General features: G+C 41.1%; 1 protein-coding gene across 13 annotated transcripts in view; it reads right to left on the reverse strand.

Annotated features, from left to right (window-relative positions):
- Positions 1–17852, reverse strand: part of rapgef1b (Rap guanine nucleotide exchange factor (GEF) 1b) — a 37906-nt gene extending 20054 nt beyond the window's left edge. For all 13 annotated transcript variants that reach the window (XM_026297554.1, XM_026297550.1, XM_033325479.1 and 10 more), the window contains exon 1: positions 17556–17852. In XM_026297554.1, coding sequence (XP_026153339.1) covers positions 17556–17583 — 28 coding nt within the window. In that variant the 5' untranslated portion in view covers positions 17584–17852. The remainder of the gene's footprint in view (positions 1–17555) is intronic.
- Positions 17853–24316: the final 6464 nt, after the last annotated feature.

The following is a 24316-nucleotide window of genomic DNA, read 5'->3' on the forward strand; positions in this document are numbered from 1 at the left end:
GTGTTCTTCTGTAGATTTTGTTACATGCATGATTAAAAAGTATTGTTCTTGTTGACGGTACCTGTTCCCAACAAAGGGGAAATATATTGGAAATGACCACATCGGCTCTTAAAAGTTCAGCCAGGCTACAGATATGGTAAGCTTGAGGTTACACAACACTGAAAAACAGCTACTAGTGAGCCAAGCAGGACTTAGGAGAGAGGAGGAAGACAAAGAGATCAGAGTGTCAGACCAATGACTAGACACAGTAAAGACCTAAAGAAGGGGACTACTTACTCATCTCAACTCCTGTCTGGATCGATACTCTGTAGCATCGCCACAGGGGAGGCTGTGCTGCTTCAGTGCACCTAAACACAGCCTGAACAGCACAGCCAGGGCTGACAGTGTGAGAGGATTTTTTTTCTACCCTGAGGCCGTACATATCTGTGATAGCCAGTTTTGCTGCAAGCCAGGCTGTAATATATTATTTTTATTAGATGTTACTCTGTGCCAATATGTAGAGTGGACTATATGATTTTGATTGCACAGGAGCAACCAAATGAATTCAGTCTCAGATAATCCTGCTGTATCTGTTTGACCCTGCTGCCCCCTTATTCCTGGCACGAACACAGGGAATGAGGCTAAAATTGCAGTGTCCTGGTCCCTTGTGCTCAATCCCACCTTGAACAGATCCAGAAGGACTATGTGTGAGTTTACAGCTGCAACTCAGTGTTCCAGCCCCGAGCTGAGAAGCAGTGACTTCAGCAAAATGAGTCACCACCATGATTGATACAGCCAGCCCCTCAGACACCATCGCAGCCCCCGTGTCTCAGCTGTTTATCATGCACACTGCGCTGGTTCCCTGTCTCCTCTGCTCCCTGTTCATTTCATTCCTCTACCTCCTCCCTCCCCCCCCCCCCCCTCCTGCTTCAGCTGTGAGGACAGCAAGCAACACCCTCGCCCCGTGAGTTTGCTGGAAGTCGAGCTGAGCATGGAAATGACATCACCGACAAAAAGAAATGAATAGGGTGAAAGAGTCTGCAAGAGAGAGGGGAGGAGGACAACATTCAGTGAATACAGTGAGGTGCTCTGTTATAGTCATGCAGACCTCTCAGTATTCACCCCTCCACTAGCAACAGGCCAGCCATCCTTCCTGTTCTCCCCAGCTGCCTGCCTGCTGCTGTCCAGAGTTATGAGGTAGTGATGTCATTGGTTGTAATGTCTCTTGTGCTGAATCTGACCAGCCATAGATGGAGTGTTTTCACAGCAGTCTAGGCAACAATGCTCCTCTATGCTAGCATGCCTCCTAAATTCTGTGCGTACTCTAACACACCTGCAAAATATTTTCATACATCTTGAGGTGTTTCTTTACAGCAAATATTTTGGATTTTTACTACTTTAAGATTGAGCTCATGAACAAATGGGGCCTGGATATAGACACTTCAATATTCCCAGACAGAAACACAACATTCCTAATACTTTTTCCTTGCTGATTCCTGCTTTTAGGACACAGTGAATAACAGCAGCAGAGCCAGCCTGATAAACAGTAAGGTGTGGTTACACTTCCATAAAGCATTAAGTGTGTCTCTTGTCAACACACACATCCTTTTTGAGCTTCACTATAATCTCAGTCACTTGTAGAGTGCAATGCAATGGTTATATTTATGATGTTGGGGACATATGAAAAATTAGAAAATCTCTAAAATCCAATTGATAAAAATAAACAGTGAAGGATTAAGCAAGTAAACATCTTTTTGGAAGCATTTAAATAGCTCAACACTTTGCTGCTCTGAAAGGCCTTGAGGACATTTAAAACCAACACTCTGGTCTGAATGACTCTTAAACAAATCATGGGGGAGTTCTTACACAAATTTGTGGTATATACTAGAGTCCCCTGGAGCCTTTCAATGCAGGATTGTCTCAGTGCTTCATTACACAATAAGAAAATACAAATATATGCACACACACAAACACACCGGGTCTAAATTTATGGGCACTACAGGGAAAAATAGTGTTAAATATATGCTATACACTTTAAATTGATTTTCTGTGTATATTTCACAGTGCTCTCATAATTTCCAAATTAGCTGCAGACCCAAACAGTCCTGCACATTCAATTTTGTTGCTTAAATCTTATACTGCCAGGCATCAGTATCCGCCCTGAAAATTTTCCCCTTTCACAACACAGACGTGCCTTAGCTGACCCACCGGCTTGGTTACAGTCTTTCCAGAACAAGATTCTAAGACACTGTGTTCAACATACAAATAAAAGTTTTATTTTGTGTGACTTTCAAGGATCAGTCATTTGGACGTGCTGTCCCTGTTGTTTCTACCATTACTAAAATCCTACTTCAAACCTAAGCCCAACATGCATCATACAACAAAGAGCAAACATTCCCATCTTTGCACAAAGATATAATGAATAAATGAAGCTGTCAGAGAAACATTCTTGAAGGTCCTTGAAAAACTGCTTACTAATAAACTAATTCTTATTAGTGTAAACAGTGTCTATCGTTCTATTATTATACAACAGGCTCTGTGAGTTGAAGGTAAATTTTTACAATATTTACTAGTTTAATGAATGACATACACAACCAGAACAGACTACACATATTCAAACGAGTAGTTAGCATTAAAATCCCAGGATCTGAGTAGTAGTGACCCCTATAACTGGTGACATGATCTTGTTCAGATCTGACTGCAGGACTGACAGATGGGCAGAGTGATCTGGCTCGTGTTCAGTACAGGTGTGATCTATACAGGACAGCTGGTCGGCCCCTCACTGGCCCAGCACCCTCAGAGCAGCATGAAAACAGGGTGGCGGGATACAGGGGAGGCTGTGTTTAAGGTTACACACACAGCTGTCACCTCTTGCTCGCCTTCCTAAGTAGGTGCCGCTCAATGAAAGTGTGTCTGTGCAGACCCTACGTATATAGGCTGCAGCAGTCACAAAGGTCACTGGGTCAGCTGTTGTGAATGGAAGAAGACAACAGGAAAAACTTGAGATCACATAAAGGAAATAGTTAAATGATGTCTGCAATATGTCAAGGTTTGCTCAACAATGCAGAACAGTGAAGTAAAATTAGTTGAAAAGATGTTTAGTGCAAGAACACACTACCTACTGTACATACTGCACAATATTTTATATTATCTCAGCAAAGCACTTTGGCTTTATAAGTAAAGTGACTAAGAGTAAGTTATGCTAACAGCCAAGACCTTCTGTGGGCATTATGTTTACAGCAACTGCACTAAATTTCATGACAAACCATCTGACAGTTAATCTCATAGATACAGTATTTCAATAAAAATCAAATATGATAGTGATGCCAGAGGATAGGTCATCAGGATTCCTCCTCTGGGGTCCATGAATAACTACCAAATTTCATAGAAATGCCTTTAGCAGACGTCAACCTGCTGACATTTACTATTTACTAGGGCTAAGGTAGGAAAGGTAAAAGCAGGTCTAAAAGTATGCTGGATAGATTTAAGGGCTCTGTAGGTTAGCGCTAGGGAGTAATGTCGTCTGTCATTGGGTCAGGCTTATGATGACACGGGACCCAGAGATCAAACTGGGATAAGTCAAACATCATCTGACATTAATAGTGGGGCTTACAGCCCACTTTTGCAAATTTTAGTGCCGCTTAATAAAACTAAATCTCTCTCATATTCACCAAGAGAAAAATACAAATATGTGGACAATATATAAAAAAAACAGGCTATTTATTTCAGCTTCTGCTATAAATGTGTAAAAATGCACTCTACCTCACTTTTAATATTTGGCTACAACTGGTGTTAACATATCTCCACAGGCAAGACCTGCTGTGGAGCAACAGCGAGGAATGCAAGCCTGAAGCATGTGAGATGAACAGCAGGAAGAAAATGGAGAGGAAAGAGAAAAACTCAACAGGAAATAGTTAAGTGCTTAGTGAATTATTTATTCTCTCCATTGTAGTGGTTGGCTTCCTGCTGGCTGTGCTCAATTTACAATAGGAATCCTCTTTATGTCTTATCAACAAGCAGCACTATAGGATACAGCTGAGTACGTGTGTGTTTGCTCCAAGCTAAGCTACAGTCCAGGGATGGTGGGGCTGTGAGGAAGCCCTGGTATGAAAACGTGGCCCTAGTTAATGCTCGATTTGAGAAGTAATGGAGAAAGTTTTCCAGCTGCGCACTTTTGAGTATGCCAACATTCAACAAGGAGCCACAGGGAGACTGATAACCCACTTACTGAGTAAATGAGAGACAGTGGATGCTAAGTGCTCAGCCCACTAATAATCTATTGGATTTCACTTAACAAATGGAGGCACAGTAGATGGTTTCTACTGGGACAATCAAATTATCAATGAAACGGACACATCCAAATACTGGATTTCTTCAGTCAATCACTTCCCAATGATTTCTAGAGCTGAAAATAAACATAAGGGCTGAATAATATTGACTTGGTGACTAAGTGACTATTACCTGTTTCTGCAACACCTGCAACTCACTCTCAGCTCATTTAAAATAAGCAACTGCTTTTCAACTTTGATACAAAACCCAAATGTGTTTGTGAAACAAGTTTTGAGTTTTTATTATGTTATTTTTCCTCCCACCAAAACCACCATTTTATCATTTACCATAACTCTTGTCGGAAAAAACTGTTCATATTGACATTTCCATGATTTTGATATTTCAAGTCATTAACAACTTACACCAACATGCCCTTCGATGTGTTAATGACTAGCAAACCAGCACCACACACTATCGGTCAAAGATCACAGGCAAATGTCAGTGTGGTGATTGAGATGCTCTGTGTGATCTGCATGGGAAGAGAACAGGGCGACCATGGCAACAGAGGTGATTTATAACACAGACCAAATTATAAAACAGTAAACAAGACCCAAAACTGCTTAGAAAGACCATTTCTGCTCATGTGTGTTCAATGAAAAGGTGAAAGTGCAAATGTACATTTACTGCAAGATGACAAAAACAGGCGCTTTCCCCGACAGTGTTTGTGCCATCTAGACAAGACAAGACACAGGAGACTGACGATTGAGAATACATCTATACGGGGAAACTTCTGCTCTGTGAAACCGATATCATTATCCTTATGAGTCATGAGATCGCACTTTCAGATAAAGCAACAACAAAAGTATTATCACCCACTTTCTCATGGTTTAGTGGCATTTGATGGTAGGTTTACCATAGAATAATCACATGTATTTGTAGAATACTTACAAATCAATTTTGATATTACCTTCAATTTAATAAACAACACTCCATGTAACCATATAAGCCATAAAAAGCAATAAGCAGCAGGTAGAAGGACAAAAAAATAAAATCTAGCCTGGTGACACACCTTTGCATGCTTCAGTCAGTTTCTTTGAGTGGTACTGCTCTTATTTCCATCTGAGTTTAATGGGACAAATTCATGATTCATTTCAAGATGATTAAAAAAAAAAAACGCATTTGCATTTTGACACGAGTTCACCTTTTTGGGAGGAAAAAAAACGTTTAGAGGAAGAAAAGTAAAGGGAAACAAATAAGGTCTTCTAGTCATAATAATACCTCTAATACATTTTAAAATAAACTGGAGCATGTAAATTTAAGACTGCTGATGTTAAAACAGACTGTGTGCAGGTCCGTAAGTACACACCTTACAAATGTGATGTGGTGGATGATATGCAGATATTTAGGGTAGTGGGTCATTGTGAAGCTTTAAGTACTTTCATTGACACTGAAAGTTGAATTGTCAGAATGTCAGAAGTTCGCTTAAACACTAATTGAAAAGTAAAATAAATTAATTAATCACAGGCTTCTTGTGATGCAGTGTCCAAATAAAGGACAGGTTAACTACTAATGTACGGTCTACAGGAATAAAAAGTTAAGTTCAGCAGGGACCTTTGTTGAAGACCTCAACATCAGCTGTAGCTGGAGTCAAAGCTCACAAACACCAGGTTTGTATTTTCAGTAAGTAAATTATAGTATTATCACAGTATTAATCAGAGGTCAGTCATTCCATCAACTGTTCTGGTTAAGCTGGATTTTCTTCAAGAGAGTAGGAAATTTCTCTGGAATAAAAACTCAGGACATATTTACATTTCCCTTGGAGAGTTTGACACAGGGCTCTATACTGTGTCTAGGCCAGTCTCCTGGAAGGCGGTGTTTTGGAATAGGGTGGGACCATTAGGCCAGTGTATTGTGTGGTGGCATAAACATTTACACAACTCTAGCGTCAGTGCCTCCTCTGTTTAACTATGAAGTCCACAAAACTGCTTGTTCCAAAGCTCTCTGTCCAGAGTTAACACCAACTTTTCTGTGATTCTCCGTTTCTCTGAGCCTTCCTATCATTGCTGCAGCACCAACGGGTGGTTCACTTTTACTGTCAACACTGCTGGTGCCCACGCACTTCCTCTTTTCTAGTTTGTGTGTGATGTTGGTGAAGACCACATTGTTTGTCAACACATGTACATCTCTGTAGGTTTCTAAAGGAAGGAACATAAATCTACATATAGCATTGAGACTGATTGTTCAGGTGCCATATTAACCCCCCACCTCACAGCTACTTTTATTATTACTCATTTATTCCTCTGCTCCAATGCATTTGATGCCCCTTGTTTTCACAAACACACCCTTCCACCCATGTTTTGTGTGCTTGGGTGTGTAACTGCAATGAAATTACCATCAATTTATGTAGGATCCCATGTGTAGCAGTTTCAGTGTTACATTACATTGCACTGACTTTTCAGTAATTCTTAAAGTTCAAATAGTCCTCACTCCACACCAGAGTACTAGGATAGATTAATATGGGTGCAGGTCACAGAGCATGCACTGGGCGAGTTAATGGAACCAGTTAATTGGAAGCACTTGGCCCAGCAGTTCAGTGGAATTGTATTGAAAGCTATGGATGGAGCCCTGAGGTCTAGGTCACTCAATTGTCCTATGTGCAACAGACACACAATGCATGAGCGTACACACAAGCATCCACATCGTAGGACAAAAACAAATGAGTACACAAAGAATTCCCTATAAACTATTCAACCACAAGCAAAAGGCTGCAGAGGGGACGCTACAGGGGCCAGTTTTTAACGGCAATGACAACAAATGGAACATAGTCTGCACCACATGCAAAGGGAAGCGTTTGATGCCCCAGTTGTAAAATAAAAAACAAGAAAGCTGCACACACTGTTTGGCACAGGGGCTTAATAAACAGTGTGCAGTGGGAAAGGTTCAGAGGTGAGAGTCTCTGTGTTTAACTGTAGGAAGGGATGAAAAACATGCAATCACATGTTCTTCCACATGTTCAACTAGGCTAATGTACTCGATTTTTTCTTTTCAGTTCAATATAGTAGTCAAGTAACCTCAAGTTCTCTATTAGCCCTCTGTTTATGTGTTATATCATTCCCTGTGGTGAGTGACCTCCTCTGTGTTATCAAAGAACAGGGGTCCCAGGATAAATAACTGTTAGTTGTAGCTCTGATTGTGCAACTGATATTTGGCCTTTTTGCTCAGCCATATTGGGAATCCAACATGGTGACAGCTTATGATTCCACTAATGTGACACAAGAGATTAATGAGGCTACAATGACACACATGTACAATGTTTCATTGCAAGGCAGGGCAAGCACTTTTGAGGTTGATGGTTGAATGAGGGAAATAACACAACACACACACACGTACACACCATCCTGGGTACCCCTCCTGTTCCTTCCCCCCCCTTGACGCCGAGGCCACTGGCACGATTTCCTGTCCCTTGTCTCCCTCATGGAGAGCCGCTCCCTCTTTTGTGGACAAACTTCACAGTCCACAGTGGCCTGGGCTTACCTCTGCTTCTACAGCTCTACTTGATAACTTCTCTCACCTAGTAGGACTGAGAGTGAAGCTCACTGCACCACACAAGCACCCCACATAAACATGCTCAAAGCAGTCTGATCCTTCAAGTGACCTTCTGGCTACAGTGGTTTACTGCATTTTTTAGCATTCCATTTAAAGCTTGCTATCTGAACCAAATGCTTCAGCAGAGTGAGAGCAGCCGGCTGACAGGCAGCAGGTTCACCTTGGGTGAAACCAATACACTAAAGAACCACAAAGTGCTATAAATACCCAGCTTGTCGGTATCTCTAACATCAAGCAGCACCAGAACAGAGACACTGCGACAGCTAAAAGCCCTGTGATCTACTGAGATGAGTTCTCAGTGAACGGCAGCTGTTTGGCAAGACAGCACGAGGCAAACAGGCACTATAAAGCACTTGAGATAGCAGACTGATGCCACACAGACAAACAGCCACAAGAGAACCAATCACTTCACTGCCCAAGTACAAGACAGGGACAGATACAGAGAGACAGAGAAAGCATAAGCAACAGTGTTCTGGTGAGTAAATGGCCTCAAGCAGCGAGGAGTGGTACCACTCTCCTCTGTTAGAGCGCTGCACAAAGCTGATGTTGTCTGCACAGCAAACTACTTGTCATCCTCTTGACACTTTGTGCACACACTCTGCATTGGACAGGACTGACAGGCAGATGCCAAATTATACAGCTCATCTTGCAGTTCAAATGCACCATGGCAAACCAAACTCCCTACATCCTGATTGTTTCACAGCTTCTTAAAAATAGGCTTGGATGACAGATGTGTCCGACACAAAGAACAAGGCTCACCCTTGCACAGTCGCTTATAATTAGCCATCGGTCGTTTCAACTGTGTTGCAAATGAATAATCAGCTACACACTAAAATAATCTTACTGTTTCTTTTTTATTTAATTATCAAGACAAACAAAACAATGTTTCAATCTCTTTACTTTAATTTGAAGGCATGTCATCTCACATGACTGTTCTCACATGCTTTCCCCTTGGATTTAAATTTGTGTTGCAAATTTCTTTCATTAAATATTGATGTGTCACTTCTGAGCCGAGTATATTCTGCTGTCGTGTATTTTTGAAATAGGTCATATAAAATGGCTTTGAGTTTTTCTTCTTTTGTGGTTTGATATTTTTACACATGAAACAGCGTGTCAGGGCGGGACACCGAGGAACATGATTTGAGAGTTTAAACAGAAGGTGGGACAAAGACTTTAAGGACTAAGGTGAGTGCTTAGGATCAGGAATGAAGAGTAAGTATTTAAAACATCTAATATTTTAAAGTATTCACTGAAAAAATCGAATGAGGCAAAATATCTGGTTTTGATGTCACATCAAAAAAAAAAAAATCTACATGTACTAAATTATTCAGAAGTCATACTGTGCAAAATATGAATGAAATAACTTGCGTCTACATAACTGCATATCATCTTTCAGTGATCTATTGATCGACTGATGTTTTGTCCTCTGGCCTTCCTCTGAATGTAGACACACTGCAGCAGACATACTGAACAAAAGAAAATAACTTAACTATACAAGATCTGTGCCAAAATACTCGGCATTATATATATATATCTATATATATATATATATGAGAGAGAAAGATTGTTGGGTACTTTAAAACACATCTGGTGCGCTAAAATGATCCATTTGGTGTATTCAAGAGAGTCAGATTGTACATGACCAAACAGCTACACTGCCACAGGTGAAATCAGTAAGGACATGTCTACAGGAGAAAAACATTTTGGATAATTGTAATGTTCTGTGCACACCTTTTCCTTCATCTCCAGCTGCAAGTTAACATCAGATGGTACTGGAGGACTCAGACAGAACAAACAACAGGTTTGTGGTTTTGCTCAGAAAGCATACGTGAATCTTGAGTGTAAACAGTCCAAGTATGATTTCGCTCAACCTGACTTTGTTGTTCCTACCAGATATAAGAACAAAAATATTTATTTCATTAATTTCAGTGGAATGGAAAAGATATGCAGAGCAGATGTCAGCATGTGTGTTAAAATGTGTCAAGTCTTCAGAGGATACATTTCCTGTTTGACCAATGTTCAGTGCTTACAGGAGACAACTTCATCCATTCAGACAAAGGATTTTCCAGTTTACTTATAACCTAATGAATTCACATTGCTCCATGTTTTAAAAACAGATTCCTTTACTTAGGTTGGACGATGAGGAACACTGAAGAGGAAGTGGGCCAGTGAAGACCGACATTCAAACAGAAAGTCTACTCTACCCACAGAGCTGCAGATTCAGTCACAGTCACTGATGGAATAAACACAGTACATCTCCATGTAAGAATGTCATATATTGAGATAAAAATATCAGACCAACAATTCAAAAAAATAAGCACTCACACATACACAGAGACACATCAGCATCTGCCTTGACAACAATGACTTGTTTGCAAGCAATGTCAAATTCTCTCTCCATTCCTGATTTAGACTGCCATCGGAAACTGGCAGCAACTGTGGGACATCCCCTTCATTGCATGCCAGCTCCCTGACCAGGCCATGCCACCCTGGGGTCTGAATGATTTGACACATTCAACACAAGCACGCGCACGCACGCGCGCGCGCACACACACACGCACGCACACACAGCTGGATAGAAAACCCATTTTTTCTGTGTTGCCTGCTTTACCCCCCCAGCTCTAAAGACTGTTGCAAGGCCACTCACCATTTCTCCATCTGTCTTTCCTGCTCTTTTTGTTTTGGCTTTTTAGAAAGCAGCACGAAGACAGTTGCTTTAAATACCATACAATATATTACACCCTATTTGACAAATGCATTCTCAATAACTGCGTCTCTTTTCTAATAGACATATAATATGTGTAGAAAAACACAAGTCTAAGATGTAATATGAAATTGTAAACTGAAAGAAGAACTGAAAACAATGACACAAGACACATTTGGAGTTTCAATAATGGTGCTCAGTCCTGCTAGTTTTAGTTCCAGCATCCAATTCAGGATATATATAGTTATTAACATACATTCAATTGATCTAAGTAATAAAAAGACTGAAGAACTCTAGGCATGTCCTGGACTTACAGCCACTGAGCTTTGAGAATGAAAAAGTATACTGTCTCAATTTGTGTGTCAAAACTTTGGCTGGTACTGTATATAGAATACAGTATACATAAACAGAATATATATACATAAACACATTTTAAACAGACATTGAAAAATGTGAATATCGGCGGCATATCTGCGACAGACTCATATTGGCCGATAAAAATCGGCAAAACGATATATCGATCGGGCTTAAATCAGAATAAATGAATATTTTAACCTGGATGTGTAAGCAATACAGAGAAGGTATAATTAGTTAACACAGCTGCATTGAAAGTTTCTCTGCAGCTGAAAAGTTTTGCAAAAATGCACTATGACTGTATCAGCTGTTTCTGCTTATTGGAAAACCAGCACGTGGAACCGTCCTCTTTGTGACCTTTACTGTGGATGTTCACTGCAGTCCAGTGAACTGTGCTATAAAACAATTAACAATAGCTCAAAGTAGGTCTGTGCTGTATCATATCGTCCACACCATAATTCCTTCCCCACAACCTGTCATTTCAGAATATTAAAAGATATGCGTGATGATGTGTTTATATACATGCTGTAATGTGGCATCTCACAGCTTCCCACAAAAAGAACAAGCATGGCAGAAGACAGAGCTCACAACAACAAAAAAAAAAAGGACTTTCCTCTGTCATTTGGAAATAGTTCAGCTGCAAGTGATCAAATGTGAATCAAATATTTGTGAATTACAAGTTTATGCCAGAAGTCCATTAAAAACAAAAAGTCCATCCAAACACATATTTATTCCACCACCTCAAGCAAAATCACCAGCCAGAATATGAGGAAAGACAGACGTTAGGCTGACAACACATAATCCAACTCCTTGAATTCAGAAAGCATTGCTGGAACAAACTGTTGGAGGTGAGGGTATTTTGCTGAGCCAAAGGACTGACACCAGTCCAAACTGTTGACAATGGATTTACAGTTGACAATGATGGATTCATGAATAAAACCCATGTCATAGTTTCTATGTTAATTAATTGGTGTAGATTAGAATCTGATGATGATAAGGTTGCTTTTCAGATGACTGTTTGTTTGCACAGCTATTAAGACTGTATGCTGACATGACATGTGGGCATAAAGATATTTTTGAACACATCTGTTTTCATTTCGTCATTTATATGGTTATAACAAAAATGAAGTTAATTAGCACCCAGCCCTAGCTCAAAGCATCATCAGCATAACCACAGAATCACAAACTGAAGTGAGGCCTCCTCTTCTATACCACCATTAAGTCTGTATGGTTAAAACATGTTGCTAACCCCACCCACCCCTAACGCGAGCCATCGAAACTACTGAGACTGGGCAGGTCATAGTAGACAGAAAAGATACACACGCCCATACAAACAGTGCCTTTAGTGCCTGTTTGGCTGAAATGCAAAGATTTATTAGGCTGAGCACACCACAGACTGTGTGTTTTCAAAACAAGGTATTATGCCACATGGCACTGTGTAATTACACAATGATGGACTCAACTACTTTAATTATGGAGCCTCTATGTGCTACCGGCTCACCAGGGTGGATCTGTTCACACAGCTTAACTGGAGAAGCACAAGCTTGCTACAGACATTAATAAAACAAATACTGTTAACCCCAACATGTGGGTCAACAAACAGGCTCAGCTACCATGGAGAAGCATGGCAGGCAGCTTGGATTTAACACTGCAACCAATACCAATTTATTGGATTGCATAACAGGATTAAGACCTCAGCATCAACACACACTGGCAGGTCCCCACCTGATGAACCAAGGTCAGAGAAGTTATGGCTTCTGTCTACAAACTCTGGGGGTGATAAGACAGGGAGGAAGCCTGTGATGGAAGGCCGTGGCCCTGCAGAGCAGCTTCCACAGGCTGAATCCACCCAAGACTTCAGCAGAGCAAATGAGCACTTTCCATAAAGCCACACGACTCAAAAAGCACAACGAGGAATGTCCCCTGCATTCTCTTCTGCCAGAGAGCTTATTTTACATTAAAGCTCCAAAAATGGCAACAGTTCAGTTAAACAAAGAGGTACACATCTCCAAAAAAACAATAAAACTGTATATCGGTTTAAGAAGAAACAGCTATAAATAAATGCAGTGTTCACGTAATGAAACTTCAGCAACCAACCACTCAAATAATTGTGCAAGTAAAACAGAAACCTGTGCATGAGAATAATTTCTTAACCTCAAAATTTCTGTTTACATGTGAATTCACACATGTTCTTCTGACTTCAGACTTTCAAAAAATATAGTTTGTTTTTAATTATATATGGAAAAATTACCCCAACAGTACTGTCTCTCAAGCACCCAGACCCTATTTACTCAGCAATATTAAAAAGAAAGCATTGCTACAACATTTAGCCCTTACATTACAGTCTAGCATACGTGCATCAGGAGCAGTACTGTATCTGTTTGTGTGTCTTTACCTGCATCCTCATCAAGATCGCCCTGTAGAGAATCAGCGTCCTCTGAGGAGGCCTGGCTCCTCCAGCTTATATTGCCCATCCAACAGACCTGAGTCCACACAGCTACTAATCCAGGGGGGATACCGATAGTTACACTTTCTGTATACTGAAGACTCGTTGGTCAGGCCAGCATTTTTACAGCTATCACTCAGTAACACTGCTGACAGTTAGTCACAAACACACCAGTCCTCATGATCATCACCACTTGACTCAGCCACATTACATAGCACTGCAGAGGAAGGATCCACAAATAGCTAGGATAGAAGGCATGAGGAATTTTGAAGTAGTTGCTTTCCTCAAATCAATTGATTATGACATAATTCTTTTTGTAAATACGGATAAAATCACATAATCCTGTAGCAAATGTCTGAGTGGGTCAGTCTGAGCTGTCATCAGTGGTCCCAGAGAAGCTCCAAACCACCGTTATCAGGAGTGTGGATGTGACTAAGAGTCACAAGGAACTGAGCAGGCCACCTGCAGGAACAATTGACCTGCTCTCTCGCATGTAGGCCAACACACAGCAGTAAAGTCAAATGAAGCATCATCTTATAGGATGAACGCTTCTGAGAAAAAAGGTCACAGATGGAAATGAAGAGATGAATACAATCTGTAAACAGATGGACTGAATTACACAAGATCTCCAAAAACTATCCTGACTGCCATTTTTAGCTCCTTGGTGTTGAAGATGTTGAAGGTGGAACAGCCGTCAAGATAGCCGTGCTACAAAGTCCGGACTGCCCTCAGAGATATAGCCTTTCATTGTCCATCTATAGCCCCAGTTCACCAATTACAGCATGTAATCCATTCATTCATTCTCTCACTGATTCTCTCTCTGTGCAAAGACTTGAATCCCGTCAATGCTCTACCTTTCTCCACCCTCTTTCTTTCTCTTCTTAAGCTCTCTTCCCACCCTCTTTTTGCTTTCCCATACATAGCAAACACACAAAAAAAATCTAATTACAACACAGCTAAACCTACATGGGAACAGCAAGCCTCTCATTCTGTGGGAGAGGGAGGCTGAAATGCTTGATGCCATCAAACCTCAAAATTGCAGCATGACAAACCAAGACCCATAGCTCGCCCTATGCAACAGTGGGATCACTCATCAGTAATGTGTGTAAAGCTAATAGTCTGGGGAACCCTTTTGTAATCGTGACGACTTTAGCTCTTACTCAGAGTTTTGGTGACTAAGGCATGTGGGGCTTGCTATTTCTACACATGAAACAAGAAGATATTTTGGTCTGAAGCAGTAACCAGTTGGCAAACAGAAAGCCATCAAAATGACTTACACTTCAGTGTTAACTCTGGGAATGCTTTAGACTAAACTCTTTGCATTAGAGCTAAACCCTTCCAAAGGCAAACACACAGATACACACTCCCACACTATGTGGGGGGTGTGAGTCTAAAATAAGGAACTGATGGATCAGTTCCACAGGGCGGGCTACTACCATTGACTGTCCAGTAAGAGAGGAGTCTACAGGCTAATTATAAAACACTGTACTACGCCCACAACTTTGTTACCAACAGTGATATACCACAACTGTTGTGTCACAATCCCAGTTTCCGAGAGCAAAATAAGGACATACAAATTAGCGACTTAAATAATGACTCAAATATTGCTTTTTGTTTCTATAAGGAAAGTCACAACAGATGTGCATCTTTGTTTTTCTACAGGAATGTTTCTTAAAAACTGGCTGCAGGGTTCATTCTGAAAATGAAGCAAGAGGAGTTTGCTTTAATTAATCTCTGTCTCACTTTTCCCAAAAAAGCTGATTATGTCAACACTTTAAAGGGTGTTGCACTAATGTGTCACTGCCAACTTTAATTGCAACAGGGGACTTATTCCAGCCCATCAATACAGGTCATTTTGATCTGCAGTATCACTCATCATCCACTGGTTTTACAACAATGACAAAAACAATATACACCCATTTTAGATAAAAGACCATTTATAATTTAACATATTATGTACAAATGTAGCTGACAGCTTTATTTTATGACCTCATTTTAAAAAGTCAAAAAACAGTACACTAAGCAAAAAATGGCAAATAAAAAATATACACTCCCATATTTTCAGTCTTCTCCACCCAGTTCATTTTCTCTGAGGAAAGCAATGAGATACAAATGTGGCTGTCTGCTGTTGTTAGCTTTTGGGCAACGTAGACACTGAATTTGTTTATGATTACAGTTTGGGCTGCCTGAGTGATGAAGTCATGTGGGTGCGTGCACAGAGAATGGGGTCTAGTGTTAAAACAGACATGAGAACCACCCACTTAATTCCCCTCGGAGGTTACATCCTTACTAAGCTCCACACAAGGGGTGCAGTGGCAAGTCTAAACAGGTAACAGTGTCAGTGCTTACTGCCCCGAGAGAGGACAAGTCAATGACAGCAGTATCCATAGTGATGGGGGAGTGTGTTGATGCAGCTAGTGACCCTGCAAGAACCACTGCTGATGCTTTATGCCAATGATATGCCTACTTGGTCATTGTACTGTGGTAATGTAATGTCTTAGCAGCTTCCTATCATAATATAAACCATACCCCCTGACTATATCTATGAGCAAGAATCCATAATTAGATAGGAACTTTCACTTTCTCCAAATCTTTTTCACTTTAGTTTTCTCCTGCAGGCTCCAGTGAATTAATCTCCCTCTGCCAAGGTCTAAAACCAGCTCCCTTTTCTGTAGAGTTTCCACAGCCTAAACAACAGGCTCCTTTTAACACAATCTATTTCCACCAATCCTTAGACACATTCTCTCTCTCTGAGGCAAAGGCTTAACAGGCTGACACTGAAGCAATGCATGCTGCAGTTTTTTCAGTGCTGCCCTGAGTCCCCTGCCTTGCCCCCTCTTTCCATTTCACTGGCAGCCAGCACAGCATGTCCTCTGGGGACATGTGTGGGATCGATGGGTGTATGTGGAGGAAAGTAGAGGCCACAGGCCAACAAGTGACCCATAAACACAACTAGGCAGCGTGGGGAAGCAGATCAACGTGAGAGGATGGATGCAAGAGAGAAGTGATGAACTGGGCTCATAGCGCCTGTCATCCAAGCTCATCATAACCATCACAGTGAACCAGAATCTGCTAAAACGACACTGCCAGAGTTTTCAGTTAGCTGTGACCATATGTAGTCATCTTGTCTGCAAGACACCAAAGGAATCGGAAACTTTTACGCCTCTGAAGAATGACTGACCTAGTGGAGGATGACACTCCCTCCCTGCCTGTGTGTCCATTTACTGCAGGCATCACCGGGCAGGGAGACAGCTGGTGGACTGGGATGCAAGTGTAGCTGGCGCGTATAAAGTTTTTTCCAAAGCCATAACCGAGAAGATCCGTGTTTTCCCTCAGCCCCAGTGCGCTCTGCAGTGCTGTATTAATCCTCAAAGCTGCACACAACATCAACAGAGCCACTGCACACAACAAGGGTCAGGGCAACGAAAATTGCCACGTGCACAATGTAGAAATCAACACAACACAAACACACACACACACACAGTCATGGGCGTGAACGCGCTACAACTCCAGTGTACGGGCTAGCAATGGAGCCACTGCTAGCTAGTGAAAGGCTAGCCTTTAGCTGCTGCTAGCAGCCGTTACAAACCTTAAATGTTAGTATGAAGCGGGAAAACAAGTCCAAGCACCACCACTTTGTTTATTTAAACGTGTTAAAAGCTTTTCTTCCTCAGTGCAAAGACAACATTTGCTCTTGTATGTTAGTGATGCTTTCAAACAACCCCACCATGGTATATTTACGCTGGGAGTGAATGGTGAAAAGCCGGTGAAATACTATGTGAGCTATAAAACAACAACACGTTTATTATTATTATTATTATTAATATTAGCCTGCTTACGACATTGATCTGACTAAACTGCTGGAGGGGCACCGAGGTTAAACACTGATGGCTTGGTTATGGAGATATCTGTAACGCTAGTTGAAATGGCACAGAAAAGCCTTTTGCTTTTAGCTAGAGCCAGCTAGCTGATACGGTGAGGCATTATTTTAACTGGATAGCGGAGAAAAGAAAAACCCAAAAGGCCCAATTAAACCACCATTTACACCGAACATAGTCGTTACCGGAGCCCCCCATTTGGCGTAACTATCGGTCCACAGACCCCGTATTTGATCCATCCGTTCCCCGGGTGAGTAATACCGTTATACACTATCCCGAGGTGGAGCCGTGTGGTCGAGTCTAGCCGGGCAGGACTTACCTTGCTTGCTCTCTATTTTTCCCGACATTTTCGTAGCCAGCAGCTGTGATCCCACTCGCAGTTCACCAAAACGTTAGCTACAGACGAGCTCCGCCGATGTGTCTGCTCCGATTATTACCTCATTTTCGATATACTGTTGTACCGATGAGACGATTCCGCCAGGGTTAATATCATATATTTATAGGCCACACACATTGGTACGGTCAAAAACTGTCTCAGTCCGTCTCCGGGTAATTTTCACTGGATACACACAACACACGCACACACACGTTCATGTCTAGAGCCTAGATTGGGGCAGAGACGTCTCACCCAGTGTAACAGCGCCCCCTTGAGTGAGGAATTAGTTACAGCAATCTGTCAACATGAAGATGGGCGTGTTTGTAGCAAACCACTGATTTTCTGTTTGCAGCGCGTCTGTGGGCAACATGGATCAACATAACTTGCAATGCAGTAGTAAGTAATAATAATGCTGTTATCATATGTGTGTAAATTCTTACATGTTTATTATACTTTACACATTGTTCTAGGCTATTTAACACCCAGGGACAATCCTGCACATGTGGGCTGAAGCTTTTAGGGAATATCCACCTGCACTATACAAATCTAACATACACCACGACATATGTATATTTCTATTTCTTTCTTACCTTATGAAATGCAGCATGTCTCCCCACAGCAGACCTCCACAAAATATTTTATTACTCTCATTTTGTCACTACAATCTGGTTTTAAAACTGCAGTCACTGGCATTTACCTTGAGTTGATGATATCTGTGTTGTTTACATGTTTTTGGAATATATAACTGAACTGAACCTCACATGTTTTATTCATGTCTTTTTTTCGTTCTTAAAAAAATTAAAATTCACTTCTTCATGAATTAAATATTCGTTACCTTAAACATATTGTATCTTATGTTATGTCCATAGTTTCCATATTGCAGCATTTTTCCAACTAAAATCTTTTCTTTCTTTCTGCACCAACCAAGTTAATCTAACTTTCCTCAGAAAATACTCTGGCACACTGTGCAGGTTCTTCCTGGAAGTGTAATTGCTCTACTATATCTTTTTTGTAAGAATATTGTTTTGGTCCATACAGTTTTTCTTGAGCCAGGTCCAAGTTCTCCACAGCTCTCCTGTGCCCACCAACAAGCCTAGAATACTTTTGTGTAACTAGCTAACGTTTGTGCAATCATATTCCAAGCTCAAAGAACTTCCTCATTCGATGCGTCCACTGATAAGACATCTAGTTTTGTTATCAATCTAGTTAATAAGTGATGGCATGAACAAAAGTGAAACTCATCAGCTATAAGACAGAACTGTACATCCTCTGCCTGTTATTGTAAAACACTATGGGAAACTGATGCGTGCATTATATTAGTTAGGGCATCAGGTCTAACACAACTGAGTATATATTCTTGTTACTGTTCCTCAGTCTTAACCAGTTATAAATAATTTTATTTACATTCTGTACAATGATCTTTGATGTTAAGACATTTTGTAACTTGTGAATACATTCGACAGTGATTAAAAAAGTTGAAAAACTAAGCCTTTTGATGAAAAACTTATCTTATTTGGAAATATATTGCTGCATTTGAAACTTTAGTTTGACAACTAAGTATTTCAAGCCATTTGCAGCTCACATGGAAGCACAGAGCCCCCTGTTGGGCTCTGTGTAACCTTCACTAGATGCAAAGCTGACTTTTCTTCATTTTCTCCTATCAATGATTCTTCCATTACCCTTTGTTCATATGACAGGAAAAATAAGGGAACAGAGCTGGAGAGAAAGGGAAGTATGGCCTCTGATTTCAGTAAACTGCTGACTAAGGCTTTTGCCTACTTAGTGCTGTGCATTATCCCTGCCATTAAAAAGCAACCATCTAGATTTTGTCTTTGGCATATCAAGGCGAAACAAACATACCCTGTCATCTTTTTATGAATAATTGATCTGACGGACAATATGATCTACATTCACTGCGCGATCTGGGTCATCTTGTATGCTTGTGATGCACTCATGAAAGCAGAGGCATGTAGGCTATTAAAATACTGAGATAAGAAGGTGATTATATGTTGTTGGAAGCTTCGTTCACGTTTTCATCAACTAAGTTATCAGACTGAGACCTTGAGAGTCAAGGGTTCATATTTACACTGGCTGTCATTATGGCCGCTCCCTTGTGCTCTTGCTTGCACAGCAAAAACCACACCCATATAACAAGTGCAAAGTGCTTGCTGTGTAGTGAGAGTATGTAGGCGTATGTGGTGGAGGAGGAGTGGAAGGAGTGGAATACCTTTCCTGGGGCTATGATAAAATCACAGAGGGAAGACAATGAACTCCTAAGCAGTGGCAGACTTGTCAAGACAAGATAGGCCTCACAGCACAGCCAGAGTAGGTCTGTTTGTTTTTGCTACATTTAGCCTGTCAGTACTGTAATTTGAATTAACCTTACAGCTGTCTAACTCAAAGGTCATATACACTGATTGGCTTTACCAGGCAATGTGACTCTCTCTGTCACTAAAGACAACGGTTTGTTAGCTGTTATATGAAAAGCACACGTAGACATTTGTAACTTGTGACTGCGTTCAGTTAGAGAAATGATTGACATCCATCGTATCAGTTTTATCATTCATGTCACACCGGTGTCACGGCCATGCAGTGTAGCTCTTTGCTGCTATCTATTGGCTACACACCACAGTACAAAGCAAACCCTGCTATTCCAGTTGAAGCCACACAGTGGTGCTCATGAGCTTCTGATGATGCTTATATCTTGGAGGTCATGTTTTTGCACTATGTAGTGGTTTATTTGCAGCAATCTCTAGGCAGGTGGAGGGAATGCTGATGAAATGTAATGTGAGAAGATTAGCCCAATGTAACAATACCTGGCATTAACGATGATGAAATTGCTATTTTCTTGACAAGACTCACTGAAATGATACAGCTGAGCTGAGGAATTTAGATCAGACAATGACAAGGCCTACAAGAAAGTCAATATAAATACATTTACCAATTAATAAGTTGTTGTCTTCTTTATAACAACTTTATACTATTGCTTAAGTGATAACCTTCTAACATGGAATAGATTGTCAGAAGAGCACACAGACAACAATCAATCACAGCGCTTACATATTCAGGATCGAAATCTATAATGAATGTGGGAATGTTTATACTGGTTCACACTGGGAAGTTTCACACTGGGCTTAGATTCTGATCAGGTCTGCTGTGGGCTGGAGGCAGTTCGTGGTAGCCAGGGCAAAGAAAGGAGAAGCGAGACAGTTTCGTGAGCTGAACGTTGTCAGTGGGAGCTGGGAGAAGAACAGTGTTTGATCTCTGTGGTGGTGGGCGTGTGATGCAGAGCTCAAACACAGTTTAAGGCTCTCTTAACCTTGGCCAGCGGTCAGGCCCCTCCGTCTGCCTCACATCTGAGAGTTGGGGAAAGAGGGAGGGGATCAGTGAGGCTTAAATGACTGAATACATTTAACCGAAGGAGAGAAAACTACCTTCACAACATTCAGGTCCTCTGTGTTTGGCCCCTTTGTTAACATACAATAGAGCATTTTTTCAGGTGATTTTTTTCATGGTGTAATCAAAATGGATGGACTGATGTATCAGTGGGGGGGTTGGCGACAAGTCAGTGAAGACCGAAGAGGCTCGGGACGAAGGGGACAAGGTCTGTAAGTTGTAACCTACTCAATACTGCATGACAATAGAACACTTTGTCACTGTCACAGACACATGTCGACAAGCTCAGGAAAAATTAGATGGGGGTCGTTGGCATGAACCATGGAAAAACATGAAGAGTTGCATACTCTTTCCAGTATGAACAAAAATCAATGAGTGCATATTAACACAAGCCTTAAACATATACAGAAAGCTTTATATAAGGGCACACACATTAACATCATTGTGTGTAGATGTTTGTGGATGCATACACACCCACATTGGTAGGAATTATTTATGTGCTGAGACAGGCATTGTTGAGCTGCTCTTTAGAGCACTACAGGGCGGCAGTCCTGGCTTTTGGAAAGCACAGCTGCCTGCCTTTCAAGATGGTTCCGTCCTAGCACCATGACAGTGGAGGTGTCATTCCCTAAACTCCCTCTCCTCTCTGTTGCTTTCACTCTCCTCTCTCTGTTTGTCATGGTGCTTTCAAAGGGTGGGGATTTGACCTGTCTTTATGTAGGACCCTCCTCTCCACTGTGCCAGTCCCTCCAGTGTCCCTGGTTGACATTTAACTGTGAGTCTAGGGCAAAGAGGGCCACAGAGCATCAAATGAGACTGGCTGCATGGGCGCAGAGCGAGCCGTACCACTCCTTATGTTGCACCTCCACCTCCATTAGGTGCTGGAGTCCCTGGGGTCTGCAGGCGCCTTCAGCCTGAGAGGTGAGCTCATGGCTTTGGATGTAAATGCACAAAGAGTGCAGGAGTGTATAGGCCAAGCCTGCGATGTAGTGACATAGAGAACAATTACACTTCTTTAGATTATCATCTTAGCAGTGAGCTTCAGCTTCCTTTTCTCCTTCCACTTTCCACTTTAGAGGACTAAATGTCAATGTTCATCCTTTTCTTTATTCTACTCAGCAGGTTAGAGGCATTTAATGGGTGTTTGAGGGCCTTGCTTCTGTAAAACTAAACTTTTTTTTTTAATTGGACAAATATCTCACTTGCATTTATCACTCTTTAGGTACTTCTCTCTAATGTATGAGATGCTTAAGATTGAGTGAACTACAAATTTTAAAATTTCGTCTCACAAACATTTTGGTGTTTTAAATCCCTCTCAGTAAAATCTGCCCTCTGGATGACTGTCTCTTCACACAAATCACTGCACTATGTCAGTGTGTAATGTTGGTCAGTTGTTCTGGTAGGTGTTATCAGTGGATATGGCAGTTCACCAGGATGTGTCACTATCTATTCACACTTGTCCAGCCCAGTTTTGACAGATGCATGGTGTTGTGAACTAGACACGGAGTGAGACAGTCTGGTCTGTGGGAGTCACACTTAAGTGCATTCCAGTCCTGGGTGAGGGGGTTACTGTACTGCTGCCCTGAAAAGTCCTACAACGTAGCTTAACTGCCTAGCTATACAGCTTACAATCCACACAAGGGCCTTTTAACAGGATCAGTGATTAAGGCTGTGAGTAATTGAATTAGAACCATGCCGCCCCAAGCTAAAGCTGCCTAACAGAGACTTGGATGGAATAAGATGAGTAAGTTTGGGGGTGGGATAAAAGGGGCGCTGAAGAGCAGAGCCCACACACTATGAAACCTATAACGAATGATTACTGATTTGAGTCATTAATTAGGACAGTCACGGGGCATAAAGTAATGGAAACTTTATTAAGAGGTTTTTATATATTTAAATCCAAATTTTCAGTCCTTTGATGCACGTAGTGGGTTCGTCTCTATATATGTACAATGTGTTTATGGTCATCCAGAACGTGGTCATTCCTTCACTGGACAATGAAAGCAGGACTTTTTCTTACTCTTCTTCATGTCCTGCCCAGCCTGTCACATGCAGAGAGCAAGGCTGTGTCCCAATTCCATACTCCACATTATTCCTAATCAGGTTTTGAGTATGTAGTGAATTAATGTGGGAAAAGTGTCAAAAATCATACTCATAGATGTCAATATGCATGCTAAATGTGCTTGTTAGTGAAAAAGCTGCTTACAGCTGGAAAATCATAAATTCTACATGGTGTTGCTGATACAGCACCAGGAATACTAAACAGGTATTTAATCTATTTAAAAAAAAAAAAGAACTTTTGCATTCTTTCCTAAATTGAAATTGGCAGCAGTGTTCCAAAATTTGTGTTCAATTGATATTTTGCTAGTGTTAAAACAAAACAATAAAGTTCTTTGAACATTAACAGATAAATACTGTGAAGTTTAGCACATTGTATTGGTATGTGGTGTGGAAGTGGGACACAGTCTAAGTCAAGTCTGATTGCTTTCTCTGCCTTGAAAAAAACCCATTGTGACAGGCCATTATTAATGTAGAAATGCCCTACTTACCTACACAAACATGCAAACACACACACAAGCAGGCACCTACTGCTATACCACTCATCTGCAATCTAATCATTACACCCAAGTAGACCTAAATGTTGTTTCATAGCAAAAAAGGAGTGTTGTCTTTCCTCACTTACTTCTTTCCAGACCAATAATTGGGAAAGAGTGGATCCTATACCAGCACACACTCCACAGAAGGCAGGGAAAGCCCTGGACATGTTGCCAGGCTATCACAGAGCTAACACAGATTGACAGATACACACACACACACACACATCCATTCATTCCTGTGGGAAATTTAGAATCTCTAATCCACCTAATTGTATGTCTGTGGGCAGTTGGAAGAAGCCAGAGTATGCACAGAAAAAGAAACCCATATGGAACCCAAGGGAATAGAAGCAGAATGCACCAGTGGCTGTGGATCAAGCCTGGGTGCTTGTAGCTGTGAGGTGAAAGTGTCACGCCCTGTCATTGAGCTTTAGAGGTTAAAACACATTTTGACCTCCTTTAACCTCTAGTTCAACCTTGTCTACATTTTAATTTCCATTTTAATATTTATTTTAATGGCTGTGTCTATGATTTTCAACCATTAAGGGCAAGGTTTATTTTTAATTAAAAAAGCAGGATGATAGTATAGCTAGGATATTTACAACTTCACAGCTAAATTATTTCCCAGCAGTTCTTATCGTCTTCATTTTTCTACTCCTATGTTTTTTAATTTATCTATGTACAATACAGAATTACATTAATTTAAACTTGCAC

The sequence above is a fragment of the Mastacembelus armatus genome, chromosome 12 (assembly GCF_900324485.2).
Source record: "Mastacembelus armatus chromosome 12, fMasArm1.2, whole genome shotgun sequence".
NCBI lineage: Eukaryota > Metazoa > Chordata > Actinopteri > Synbranchiformes > Mastacembelidae > Mastacembelus > Mastacembelus armatus.